This window comes from Jaculus jaculus, chromosome 10, assembly GCF_020740685.1.
Source record: "Jaculus jaculus isolate mJacJac1 chromosome 10, mJacJac1.mat.Y.cur, whole genome shotgun sequence".
NCBI classification, from domain to species: Eukaryota; Metazoa; Chordata; class Mammalia; order Rodentia; family Dipodidae; genus Jaculus; species Jaculus jaculus.
In genome coordinates this window covers 95469669-95482950 of record NC_059111.1, presented here as the reverse complement: position 1 = coordinate 95482950, position 13282 = coordinate 95469669, and the positions used below count along the sequence as shown (strand labels likewise).

The window sequence follows — 13282 nt, the reverse complement described above, 5'->3', positions numbered from 1 at the left end:
AAAATTTATTGTTTTAGGTTCCAGGTAGTTCATACACTAGAATAATTTTCTCACATCTTCTCACCCACAGTTATCCAGACCATCTCACATGCTACCAAATCCTTTTTTTAACCTAAATTTCTCCATTCAAGGACACAGTTTAAAAGAAAAAAAATGCATCAGCCTTTCTTGTCTCATCCTTCTAAATACATTATCCTTGTCTACCATACCTGCACTTAATACTTGGCTTTGCGTTTTATTTCATTTGTAAAATGTGAAAGGAGAACCCTTCTAAGTGGCTTCGAGTGTGGGAATAATTACAGGGAAGCTTCCAGAACTGTTTCTAGCCTAGACTGCAGAAAGGTATCTATGAGATGTAATATGTGCCTCTCCCTATATACACTCTTTTCATCCCCATCTCAAACTGTATCGAGTATAAGAAAGGCCTCAGGAGCAGAGCTTTCTGCCACAGCTATGGCAGAGAGGGAGGCAGGCAGGTGCTACATCCAAAGTCTGCTCACTCAGAATTAGGTGAATCATTTTAGAGAGCACAATGAAATTACAATATCAGTGATTCATTGTGGTACTATTTGATTATACAGAATAACATTATAATCCAGTTTGTTAATTTTTAAAGCAACACAGAATCATATACTCTCCAAACAGGACAGCTATCCAAACTACTAGTCAGCGACAGTGGGGCCTGTGTTCCTCACTGCCAGACCTCGCACTGTCCCGATGGCCTGCCTGTCACTGCACGTGCTGATGCAGCTTTGCAGAGGGTTCAACTGACTAGAAACTCAACTGACAAGAAAACAGCCCCTGAACAATGGACCTACATACTGCCATGCATCTCACTGACTGATTAACCAGGAAGCACACAATGTGGTAAGAGTCCATACCTTTTCTTCCACTTTAATCTTCTTTTGATCCAATTCCGTCAGCCGCAGTAGCATAAAGATTACGAAGAGCCAGTATTCAGATTTTTCCTATTTAAAATACCAAGAGGACTACTCAGTGGCTTCTTTTCCCCGGGTTTGCAGGCACCACCAGCCTTCTGTTCTCATGGCTTGAGGTTCTCAAAGCCTACCACCCTGTCCTCCCGTACCCACTGTGGGTCTCTACATTTCCACGCTTACCACCCCCCTTCAATTAACAACTCAGATGCAGGCTGTGCCTTGTAATTTATAAAGCTCTTCAAATGTGTAGATCTTATTATTCTCCCTGTGAGATAAACAGGGAAGGAAGGGGTATCCTCACATCTAAAGAGGCGAAGCATCTCACCTAAGATTCCTAGGCCAGGAATTCAAATCCTTTCTTCTAATGCCAAAGAGTTTCATAACTGAAAATAATGAAATTTCACTATTACTATGTTATTATATGCTTACTATTTATTGTCTTGTTTATTAATGTGTAACCCTCACTGAGAATTTGTCTTACTATACTAATGCTCACTTATTAGACAAATTCCTTCTTACCCTACCATCTGCTCAGTTAGAATTACTGCCTTTAAAAAATGAGGATGGAGAGATGGCTTAGAAGTTAAGGCGCTTGCCTGCAAAGCCAAAGGACTCAGGTTTGATTCCCTAGGACCCACATAAGCCAGATGCATTAAGGTGGCACATGCATCTGGAGTTTGTTTGAAGTGGCTGGAGGCCCTGGTGTGCCCAATCTATCCCCCCTCTTTCAAGTAAATTAAGACTTTTAAAGTAATTGATTTTTTTATAAAAGAAGTTTCATCTCTTTGAAGAGCAAGCTATTCGTGGCTGATGCCTTTCATAGATAAATATGTAAAGGAAATAAAAATATTAAAGGATCTTTACTTGAGTTCCCAACATAAAGCCATGAGGGGATGTAAATGTTAACGTGATCATTACATGTCGTATACATGTAGTAAAGGGCTGCACTATACCCCATTGATCTACATGATTATTGTACATCAATTAAAACTCTTGGCAATATACATATACATGTACATATACATATACACACACATATATATACATACACACACATATATAGGTATATATGAATTGGCAATAACCTCATAAGATTTGTTCTCCATATCTGATGTTATAAACTAGGATCTCTGAAGTACACAGGATACTTGTATGTAACTGGCATGAACCCCATTATTTGAGCTCTTTTAATGGCTTTTGCTATTCCTTTTTGTTTCATCACACAAAGACCTGTTACGTGCTTTCCATAACTTCATCCCGTAAATGGAGAAATAAACTGGAACAAGAGCCATACATTCTTATAATCAACTTTTTTTCTCACACAAGATGCAATTCTGTCCCCCTCCTTTAGGTAGAGTCTCAATTGAGCCTGGGCTGACCTGGGGCTACTCTGTAGTCCAGGCTGGTCTCGAACTCATGGTGATCCTCCTACTTATTCTCCCAATTGTGGGATTACAGGCATGCGCCATCACATGCAGCTAAAATGCATTTCTTAAGAGACTACTTATAAGGATTTTCCATTGGAGCAGGTGAGTCCTCATTGCTGGTTAGTGGTGTCATACTGTGAACAACCTCTTCTCCACAGCACAGTGGCTGCTCCATCATCTGTGACTCAGGACATCAACTTCACCCGCCCTAGACTGCTACAAACAGCAGCTAGAGCTGCCATGGGTCCCAATGCGAACTATTTAAAGCTTCCTTCATGCACGTGACATGTAAGTGTCCAGGAAGTTTGTATATATGAATAGATTAGCGCGCACACAAGGGTTTGTGGTAGGTAGGTGTGCAGGAATATTCATGGATCTGAAATTGGGATGTGGCGGCTACTTAAACCTTCTTTTCTAACATTCCCAGATATTCTTTTAAGCAGTTCCCATTTCCATCCTTATTTTTGAAATCTTTGTTTTTTAAATTTTTTCTCACTTGTCCAAGCATATTCATCAAGATACAAACAAACGAAAGGTACTCAAAGATAAATCAACAACAACCAGGAGTTTGTGGAAGCAAAAATAAAGGACATACATAGAAAAGCAGAGTGTGGGACAAAGGGGCAAGGAACGAGACAAAGAGAACAGGAAGCTGAATCTGGAAAAAAAAGAGGAACCTAGAAAACCGTCCCTGATTCTTAAATCCCAGAGGTTATGAACCCCTAGGAAATAGATTATTTTGTTCTATAATTATTTTACAACCATGCCAATTTCATGGCTATATCTAGGCAAATTACTCTAGGCATCTCATCTTACACTTTCTTTCCTCTGTTATAAAGTAGTAACCATGTTCTGTCTATGCCCCGGGGTCTTGTATTCACTAATATGAAAGAACACTGCTCTACAATCTCATTAGCTCCCTCCTGTAATTTTCAGTGCCACCCGCAGTGAGTCATAAATGACCATGCAGAGCAGGTAAATGACATCCAATTCCCGGCTTTAGTTTTACTGCCAGTGCTGCCATTTGATGGCTTATTAGTCATAAAAGACCATCTTCTTTCTTTAAAAACAAGTTGATCTAAGTGCAACTTTACTTATCCCAGAAAGAGAGCCAGAGTAGAGGGGGGACAGTATTCACACTCCTGATGTTTTCCAATAAGAGCACCTTTGGAAGAAGATAAATTCCAAGATAGTGCTTATCCTCTTCCCCTCATCCTCCCACTCCCCTGATGAATGACTTCTCACCTGAACTGGATTTCTCAGAAGATTGAGAATTCGAAGGATAGGAAGATTTTCAATGTATTCTATTTCACCCAGCTCAGCAATCTGTTTAATCAAAAATAAACACATTATCGACAGACAATGCACAAAGACAACACGAACACAATGTAACAGGAGCCAATATAATCAGAACCTGTAAATTCAAGGTATTTAAAACTTGTTCTGTTGAATACTCAGCTTTTTTTTTTTTAAATGAGGATTTTACGAAGCTATTCCTGAACACTGAAATTACTATGTGCCCCGTTGGTAACTGTGAATACACACAGCCATATTTTCTCTTTTCCCCTCGGGCTAGAGAACAGTAACCTTCTTCCTCTTGTCCATGTTTTTTTAGTAGAAATAAATAACATGTAAAGTGAGAGAAATAGCATACCCCTCTGCTGTGGCCCTCAAGCCCCCTGACTTCCTTTCCCAACATAGCTTCCTCTCCCTGGCTCATGTGTGGAGCCTTCTCACTGGGTAGACACGTGTGGATTTATTACTCTTGCCAAGAAAGAATCATTTTAAGGTGAGAATTGAAAACTGTATCCAATACCTCTTGATGGGCATCCAGTGTTCATCTTGATAAACTATACATTTATCTTGTGCACACTTTTCTGTGTAAGTTATATTTCATAATTTTTAAATTATATTTATTTATTTATTTGAGAGCAACAGACAGAGAAAGAGGTAGAGAGAGAGAGAGAATGGGCATGCCAGGGCCTCCAGCCGCTGCAAATGAACTCCAGATGTGTGCGCCCCCTTGTGCATCTGGCTCACGTGGGTCCTGGGGAATCGAGCCTCGAACCAGGGTCCTTAAGCTTCATAGGCAAGTGCTTAACCGCTAAGCCATCTCTCCAGCCCTGTTTCATAATTTTTTAAGTGGGGGAATATTATCTAGGGTAGGTCTTAATTTAACAGGGATACAGTCTGGGTTACAGTAGACCTGCTTCTTCCATCAAACTACAGACAAATACTTTTATTTAAATTTTCTATAATTAACATTGGCAATCTTATTTGAAGCACAGGTAATCAAATTTACAACAAACTAATAATAATTCACTTTTCATTTCTGGTTTTCCCATATTGCCTCTGTGTTACCTTCTACCAGGAGGATACCAAAATCTCTTGGGTTATACAGCCACAAAGTACTGCTAAAATGTAAATTATCTGCGAAGCTAAATGAGGAAATGAACATATGTGCCCTATTCAAAATAAGTCACTTTCAAAGATGTAATATGACAAGTGAACCCCAAAGTCACCACCTACAACCTGCACACTTCAATCTAGCTAGAGAGGTGCTATAGTATTACATACATCTCTTCCCATAAGATGACTAGACTGTTCATTAGCCTGCCATCTGAATTACCTACAGAAACAGAGATTCATTATTTTACATTGTGTCATTCAGGAAGGATGAAAGTAAGTTCAGTTTACAGTGTTCCGTCAGTACTCTTCTGATAATGCACATGCACATATGTACTATCATACATATGGATGGGCACACATGCATGTATGTGGGAGAGGTACGGGGGTGTTGTGAAGGCCAGGGGACAAGCTTGGGTGTCATCCTCAGGAACAGCATCCATCTTTTTTAATTAATTTGGAAAGGGTCTCTCATTCCCCTGTAACTCACCAATTAGGCAGACTGGCTGTCTCGTGACCCCGGGGATCTATGTGTCTCCAGCTCTCCAGCACTGGGATTGCAAGTGCATGTCACCATGCTGACCATTTCTACATGGGTTCTGAAGATCCAATTCAGGTCCTCATGCTTGCAAAGGAAGCACGTTACCAACTAACCTGTCTCCCCAGCCCTACACTGGAGTAAGTGAACAACGGATTTTTTTTGTCTAGCACATATCTCTTGTTCTTGGACTTAGTACAAGCATTTCAAGAAATTCACCATGTCCCACCAACAAGGTCTGGTCACATGCACCTACAGACACTGCTGATGAGACTGGAAATGGCACATTCTTTCAAAAGGGCACTCTAATGTGTTACATGGATCTAGTTGTCCCATTTCAGATTTTCAAGAAAGAGATCATCAGACAGGCAAAAAATTACATATAGGGATATTCAGTCTAACACTGCTAGTAAGTGAAACATCTCCAATTTCCTAGCCCCATCATTATATAATTAAATAAATTATAGTACAATCCTATAGTAGGAACACTATGCATTCACTTTAGAAGATAGTAATATCTATAGTGATTGATATAGAAAGATCTTAATATGTTGCAAATATGATGAATAGAACAATCATGTCCTATATGAAATTACCACTAAGATGTCACTAGGGATCACCATGTCTTTTGTGAGTCAAACACAAAGAATCCAGCTTTTTTCTTGCTCCTTCCAAGAGCAGGATGAGGGTGGAAAGGGGGGAGAAAGCTTAGGGCAGGACAGCTTCATATTCTCACTTCCACCAAGTTAGCAAAATGTGGATCAACATGGTTGTCCTGCATGTGTACCCCTCTCCTGCATGACTCCGCCCCTAGGAGCCCCTCTTCTACATGACACTACCCCACCCCAGGACCTCTCCTGCCTGATTTTACTCAAGCAGAGCCCACCCTCTTCTGCATGATACTACCCCACCACAGGACATCTCCTGCCTGATTTTACTCAAGCAGAGCCCACCCTCACATCGTCTGTCGTCAAAACCACAGACCCAGTGCTGTGTATGCCAGAGAAGTTTATAGAAGCTGCAGGGACAAGAGTACCCCCAAATAACTGAAAGCAAAATACTGACCAAAAGGTAAGTTCTTATAGGAGCTTTAGCTGTCTATCTCCAGGAATATCCTGCTGGCACCTTCAGTGATCTCCTTAGATCCTGGTGGCCACTCTCACTCTCCAACCATCCCAGAAGTATGCTAACTTCTTTTGATTTTTTTCTATTTCCTTCTTGCTAGTGTTCTCAAGTATCATTACCCAGAGCTAAGGAGGTTTATTTAAAACTTTTCTTTTGAGTGGCTGGAGAGATGGCTTAGCAGTTAAGATGCTTGCCTGCAAAGCCTAAGGACCAATGTTTGACTCTCCAGATCCCACCTAAGCCAGACACAAAGGTGAGGCAAGTGCAAGGTCACACATGCCCACTAGGTGGCGCAAGAATTTGGAGTTCAATGCCAGTGGCTGAAGCCCTGGCACACCAATTTTCCCCTCCAACTAAAACATAAAAAACTTTTCTTTTTTTAAAAGAAAGTGTTAATATGCACATAATTATATATGTGTGCATATGTGCACACACATATATACACATATATGTCTTCCTAGGAAACTATGTATAATTACTTAATAACTTTTCTATTACTGCATATAAAGTAATCTGTGCAGGAAAATTGTGTTTTTAAATGGTGGAGCTGTACAAACTAGATGATGGTGATAAGTGTTTATTGGAATAATAAACTACAGGAGGATCAATGAAACCCTATATTTAAATTTTTTATTTTTATTTATTTGTAAGCAGATAGAGAGGAGAGAGAAAGATAGAGAATAGGTGCACCAGGGCCTCCAGCCACTGCAAACAAACTCTAAATAGATGTGCTACTTTACACACTGGACCCTACTTGAGTGCTGGGGAATCGAATCTAGGTCATTAGGCTTTTCAGGCAAGTGCTTTAACTGCTGAGCCATCTCTCCAGTCCCAAATCCCTATATTTTAAAAAGTGAACTTCAAATAAGGAAGAAAATTATTACAGGACCTACTCAGCATAATGATAGGTATATAATGGGTCTTTAATAAATGGTATCTATAATCATATTAGTATGATTACATATTGTATGAAACATAACTTTAAATCTTTATTATAACACACAATAAATTATGGATTAAAAGTTGAAGGTAGGAAGGAGTTCGCTGATACCCCAAAATATTGCAAGCTATTGCCAAGGCTCTTGGTTTCCCACCAGAAAGAGATGGTAAGACCCTATTGCTCAAAATTCTACATGCCTAGGCTGCAAGGTCACTGAGAAATCAAGCTGGGGCTGAGCTGAAAACCTCCTCCTTGTAAACCAGTTGACACAAAGCTGGAAAAAGCTGTACAGCATACAACCTGATGGGAGACGAAAGTCATCAGTGGTGAAATCAGATGACACTTTGTAAGCCTCAAGTTTGGCCAGCCAGGCCAAATGACCAAACAGGTGCAATAGTGGCATGTCTGTTATGGGGGAAAACAACTGCTCTCTAATTGGACTGGAGGCCTGCTCTATGGGAAGGAATACAAGTCTGGTACTGAAAACCTAGTCAAAAGCTTATGTTTGAGAAGGTCATGAGCCTTAGGAGTGTAACACCTGTTCTTGTTTGGCTAAATATATTATGCTCACCAAACTTCCTGGTAAGCACTTTACTTAACATTCATACCCATATATTAATGCTACTCTCACTTCTGGTTAGAGAAGCTTCTCTTTCAGATGGCAGTGAGCATTGGGATGACCCAAAAGTCAACATAGTGCTGAGAAGAAGTGATGGAAGAATTTTCAGCACTGAAACATCTCTATCACACCTTACAAGGCTCAGGGTCCATTGCAGAAAGAGTGGCAGAAAGAATGTAAGAGCCAAAGTAAGGGTAGGGCTGCTTACAGTGTAATCATCCAGGCAGAAATTGGCCTTGATATCCATGACCTCACAGTGCCTAGCACTACCTTCACAAGACCCTCATAATAGGAGAAAAAGATGATGATATCAAAATAAAAGAGTCTAACGGAAAGGGGAAAGGGATATGATGGAGTGTGGATTTGTGAGGGGGAAAGTGGGGGTAGAGAGGAAATTATCATGGTTTATTGCCTGTAAGTATGGAAGATCTCAATAAAAAATAAATTTTTTTAAAGTTAAAGGTAGGGCTTAGTGGTTAAAAGTACTTGCTTGAACAGCCTGATGTCCTAGGTTCAATTCCTTAATTCCTACATAAAGCCAGATACACATGGCACATGTGTCTGGAATTCATTTGTGGTGACAGGAGGGCCTGGTGTACCCATATTCACTCTCTCTCTCTCTCTCTCTCAAATTAATAGATAAATGAAAATACTTTTTAAAAAGAGTTGAAGGTAGTAAAACTAGCCATGGTGATGCATAGCTATATATCCAGCACTCAGGAGACAGAGACAGAAAGACAGATGTAAGTTAAAGGCCAGCCAGGGTTACATAGTAAGATCTGGTCTCAAAGAAAAACAAGTTGAAAGTAATAAAAACACCTTTTTTAAAAAACTGAAAACTGATACCATTTTTAAAGACATAAATTAATGTTTTAAGATTATTTTTAAAAAATGTTGGTCAGGCTTTGTGGTGTATTTTAACCCGAACTCTTGGGAGACATATATAGAAGGACCACCATGAGTTTTAGGCTACCCAAAGACTAATACCAGGTCAGCCTGGGCTAGAGGAGCCCCTACTTCAAAAAAACAAACAAACAAAAAGTTTAGGTGAAAGTTCATAAAAAATTAAGAATAATTAAGGAATACCCTAAGGAAAATGTGAATTTTAACATATATAGCAAAAGTATCTTAAGTACTATAAAAAGCAAAACAAAAAAAGTGATAGTTAAGGTCATGAATAGACAATTTTTAGAAAGGAAATCAAATGGCTAACAAATAGGAAAAATGTTTAGCCTCATTAATAATCAAAGAAATTAATATGAAATAGGCTATAAGCTATCATTTTCCTCTACTAGGTTAATGTAACTTTAAGATGTCATGTGACAAAAGCATATAAGGTATGCCTATAACAAGGTGTATTTCTTTTTTTTAAAAATTTTTTTTGTTATTTTTATTTACTTATTTGAGAGCGACAGACAGAGAGAAAGACAGATAGAGAGAGAGAGAAAATGGGCGCGCCAGGGCCTCCAGCCACTGCAAACGAACTCCAGACCATGTGCCCCCTGCTGCATCTGGCTAACGTGGGACCTGGGGAGTCCAGCCTCGAACCAGGGTCCTTAGGCTTCACAGGCAAGTGCTTAACCGCTAAGCCATCTCTTCAGCCCATTTAAAAAAAATTTTTTTTTGTTATTTTTATTTATTGATTTGAGAGGCAAGATGTATTTCAATGTCATATACTATATCTCCAATTAGTATTTATTCAGAAAATAAATCAATAATCTTTAAAATGCCCATAACACTTAGTAATAGTGTTTCCATGAATCTGTCATAAGAAAATAATTTTTTAAATGCATGTAAAGATTTATATGAAAGAATATATACCCAAATATTATTTAATAGCAAGTTGTAAACAATGAATTTCAATAAGTAAATGACTTAACAAATCCTATATATCCATTCAATAGAATATCACACAACTATTAAATAAAATTTTTGAGATGTTGAGGCAACTTGTTCTCTATATGGGAACTAGGTGCCTCTCACTGCCCATAAAAATAAATCCCAATTGGGGCTGAAGAGATGATTAAGTGGTTAAGGTGCTTCCCAGCAAACCCTAAACATCTTGGTTTGATTCCTCACTACCCACATAAAGCCAGATACACAAACTGGCACATGCACCTGGAGGTCATTTGCAGTGGCTAGAGGCACACCCATTCTCTCTCTCTCTTTCTCTCCCTCTCTCTCTTACTGTCTCTCCTTGCAAATAAATAATTAAAAAAAAATAAATCCCAGTTGGATTAAAAACTAAATATAGAAAAAACAAACCTTGAAGTCATAAGAAAACATAACAATATTTAAAATCTTAAGATAGCCAGGCATGGTGGTGCACGCCTTTAATACCAGCACTCAGGAGGCAGAGGTAAGAGGACTGCTGTGAGTTTGAGGCCACCCTGAGACTCCATAGTGAATTCCAGGTCAGCCTGAGGTAGAACGATAGCCTACCTCAAAAAAAAAAAACAAATCTTAAGATATAGGGCTGGAGAGATGGCTCAGTTGTTAAAGGCACTTGCTGGAAAAGTTTAAATAGCCTGGGTTCGAGTCCTCAGTATTCAAAGCCAGATAAACAAAGTGGCACATGCATCTAGAATTCTTTGCAGTGGCAAGAGGTTCTGGTATGCTAATTCTCTCTCTCTCTTTCCCTCTCCCTCTCTCTCTCTCCTTGCAAATAAATAATAAATAAAATATATTTAAAAATCTCAAGATGTAGAGAAATTTCTTGAAACACAAAAATGCAATGCAGAAGACCACATGTACGAATGCTTAAGACTTTTCCTCCGTCCCCCAGACACACAGTACCCCTCATGTATGAGTCTCCTAGGCCTGCCATGACAAGTACAAACTTGGAGGCTTAAAATGATATGAATTTAGCCTACAGCTCTGAAAATTCCACGGCTGAAACCGGGGGTTGCCAGGCCCATGCCTCCGCTGAAGGCTCTAACGGAGAATCCTGCCTCTCGTCTTCCAGCCTCTGGTAGACCTAAGCGTCTTTGACAACACACCAGTCCAGTCCCTGTCTCCATGTGCACAGGGGTGAAGACGTCTCCCATGACCTGGCCTCTGCGTCCACAGTTTCTCCCCTTTGTCTTCTCTTACAAGGACACTGGCTTTAGGGCCATCCTCTTTCTAGAATAATCTCATCTTGCAATCCTTAACTTCATCTGTAAAAACTCCTTTTCTAATTAAGAGCACATACCTTTAGGGTCTGGTAGTGAGCAGAGCTGGGGGGCCACAGTTCAAGCTACTCTACTTCATAGGATAGATAAGCTTCCAAGAGAAGTCTCTCCACAGCTATGTCTGCCTTCCATCCTGGAAAGGTAACATAGCATAGACCCTCACCTCTGTCCCAGCTCTACTGGAATGGGACTCTGCCTTCATAAACTGAGGGAAAGATGAACATCCGTGGCTCACCATAGAGCTAGTTCCCACCGCTACCATCCTGGGAGTCTTCACCAACATCTCACTACCACTTCCACCCTGTCCTATTAATTCTACCTCAGGAGTCCCTGTGGAACTTTCCTTCTCCTTCCTCACTACCTCTGCCTTACCAAAGGCCCTCATTCTCTCTGTTAAAAATTCTTCTAGCCAAATGTAGTGGCACATGCCTTTAATCCCAACACTCAGGAGGTAGGAGGATCACTGTGAGTTTGAGGCCACCCTGAGAATACATAGTAAATTCCAGGTCAGCCTGGGCTAGAGCACCTCAATAAACAAAACAAAACAAACAAACAAAAAACAAGTCCTCTGACATTCAAGGCCCTGTCTAATCTCTCCAACCAGTGGAAAACATTTTCTTATACATGATCTTTCCAGAATCTTACTACATGAACCTTAAACAGAGAGCAGGCCGTTCTGAGGAGAGGCAAAGACCTGGGTACTTCTAGAGGCTCCTGACATTGCACAAAGTAAAGAAGATAAACTCTCTTGAGGTCAAGAAGCTAACAACATCTTAGTGGGAAAGAAAAAATATACTCTTCAAAATATAAAGTAAAGACATGACATTCTATAATCTCAGACAGTAATCAGTACTAATGATAAATAGAGCAGCGCAAGAGATTTAAAAAAATACAAAGATGAAGGGTGGAGAAGCCAAAGGTAGTCAGGCGCCATTTTATGAGGATTTGATAAAATTCTCACAGCAGAGTTGAAGAAAAGCCTCCAACAGAGAGGCCAGATGTATGAAGGCCTGGTGTAGAGATGTTTGCTCTACAGAAGGACAAACAGACAATGACAGCACATTGGCATAGGCTGCCCCTGCTTCACCGGTGACTGCTCCGGGGAACCCAGGAACCCCCAGGACGCATCTCCTTAACCCCTCTCTTCTAAACCTTAACAAATGTAAATCCAGGGAGACCATGGTCACTTAGCAGCCAAATTGTGTTCAACTCCCTCAAAATTCCCTTTTCAAATATTGCTTGTTTATTTATTTGAGAGAGAGAGAAAGAAAGTGGCAGATAAACAGAGAATGGGCACACCAGAGCCTCCAGCCACTTCAAACTCCAGACACACGTACCACCCTGTGTATCTGGCGTACATGGGTGCTGGGGAATTGAACCTGAGTCCTTTGGCTTTGCAGGCAAGCGAGCGCCTTAATTGCTAAGCCATCTCTCCAGCCCCAAATTCCCTTTTTTCACATACTTGAACGTAAGTGTGAGCCAGGATCCAAGAAGGTTAGGGTAATGACCTTACATTGCTTGCCTGAGACATTAACATGCATGCATATTAATTTAATTTAATTTGATCTCTGGACAAGGAGCAGAAAGAAATCCTTCACAAGGAACAGCCCACCTATGTGAAACATTGCAAAAATAATGAGCAGCAGGGTGGTTTCTCCCTGGCACTGTCTCGGGGGCCGTGAGAAGGAGCAGTCACAACACTGAACAGTGGAGGTGACAAGCCCGGCCGAGGGCTGCGGTCATGAGCTTTATGAGGTCTGCCTGGTTAATTCTTACAAAAATTCACAACAGTCCCGGGAATAGGCGCTGGGAGGTGATAACACCAAGGTTCAGAGAAGTAGCCTAGCTTTCTCTAAATCAAGTATTCTGCTACCAGAAGAAAGGGCAGAAGTTAGGATAGAGTTAAACAGATGGAGGTAAATTTTTTTTCAGCTAGACATGGTTTGAAATATAGTGTGTATTAGAGAGTGAACATAGGTCTCCCAAATCAGCAGGGACAGTAAATGGTTATAAAAGACATGTCCACAGGAGTATGCATAGATGCTACCATACTTTGACAGATAAGACCAAGTACCTAATACTGATGAAATTGATACCATATTATGTAATTACCATT

The 13282-nt window shown here is 40.3% G+C and overlaps 1 protein-coding gene across 1 annotated transcript in view; it reads right to left on the bottom strand.

Moving 5' to 3' along the window:
- The window catches only part of Lrguk (leucine rich repeats and guanylate kinase domain containing), a 145635-nt gene that overhangs the window by 91816 nt on the left and 40537 nt on the right, over positions 1-13282 (bottom strand). Inside the window, exons 8-9 of the mRNA XM_045160075.1 lie at positions 3611-3691; positions 882-968 (exon numbers count right to left, since the gene is read on the bottom strand). Coding sequence (XP_045016010.1) covers positions 882-968; positions 3611-3691 — 168 coding nt within the window. The remainder of the gene's footprint in view (positions 1-881; positions 969-3610; positions 3692-13282) is intronic.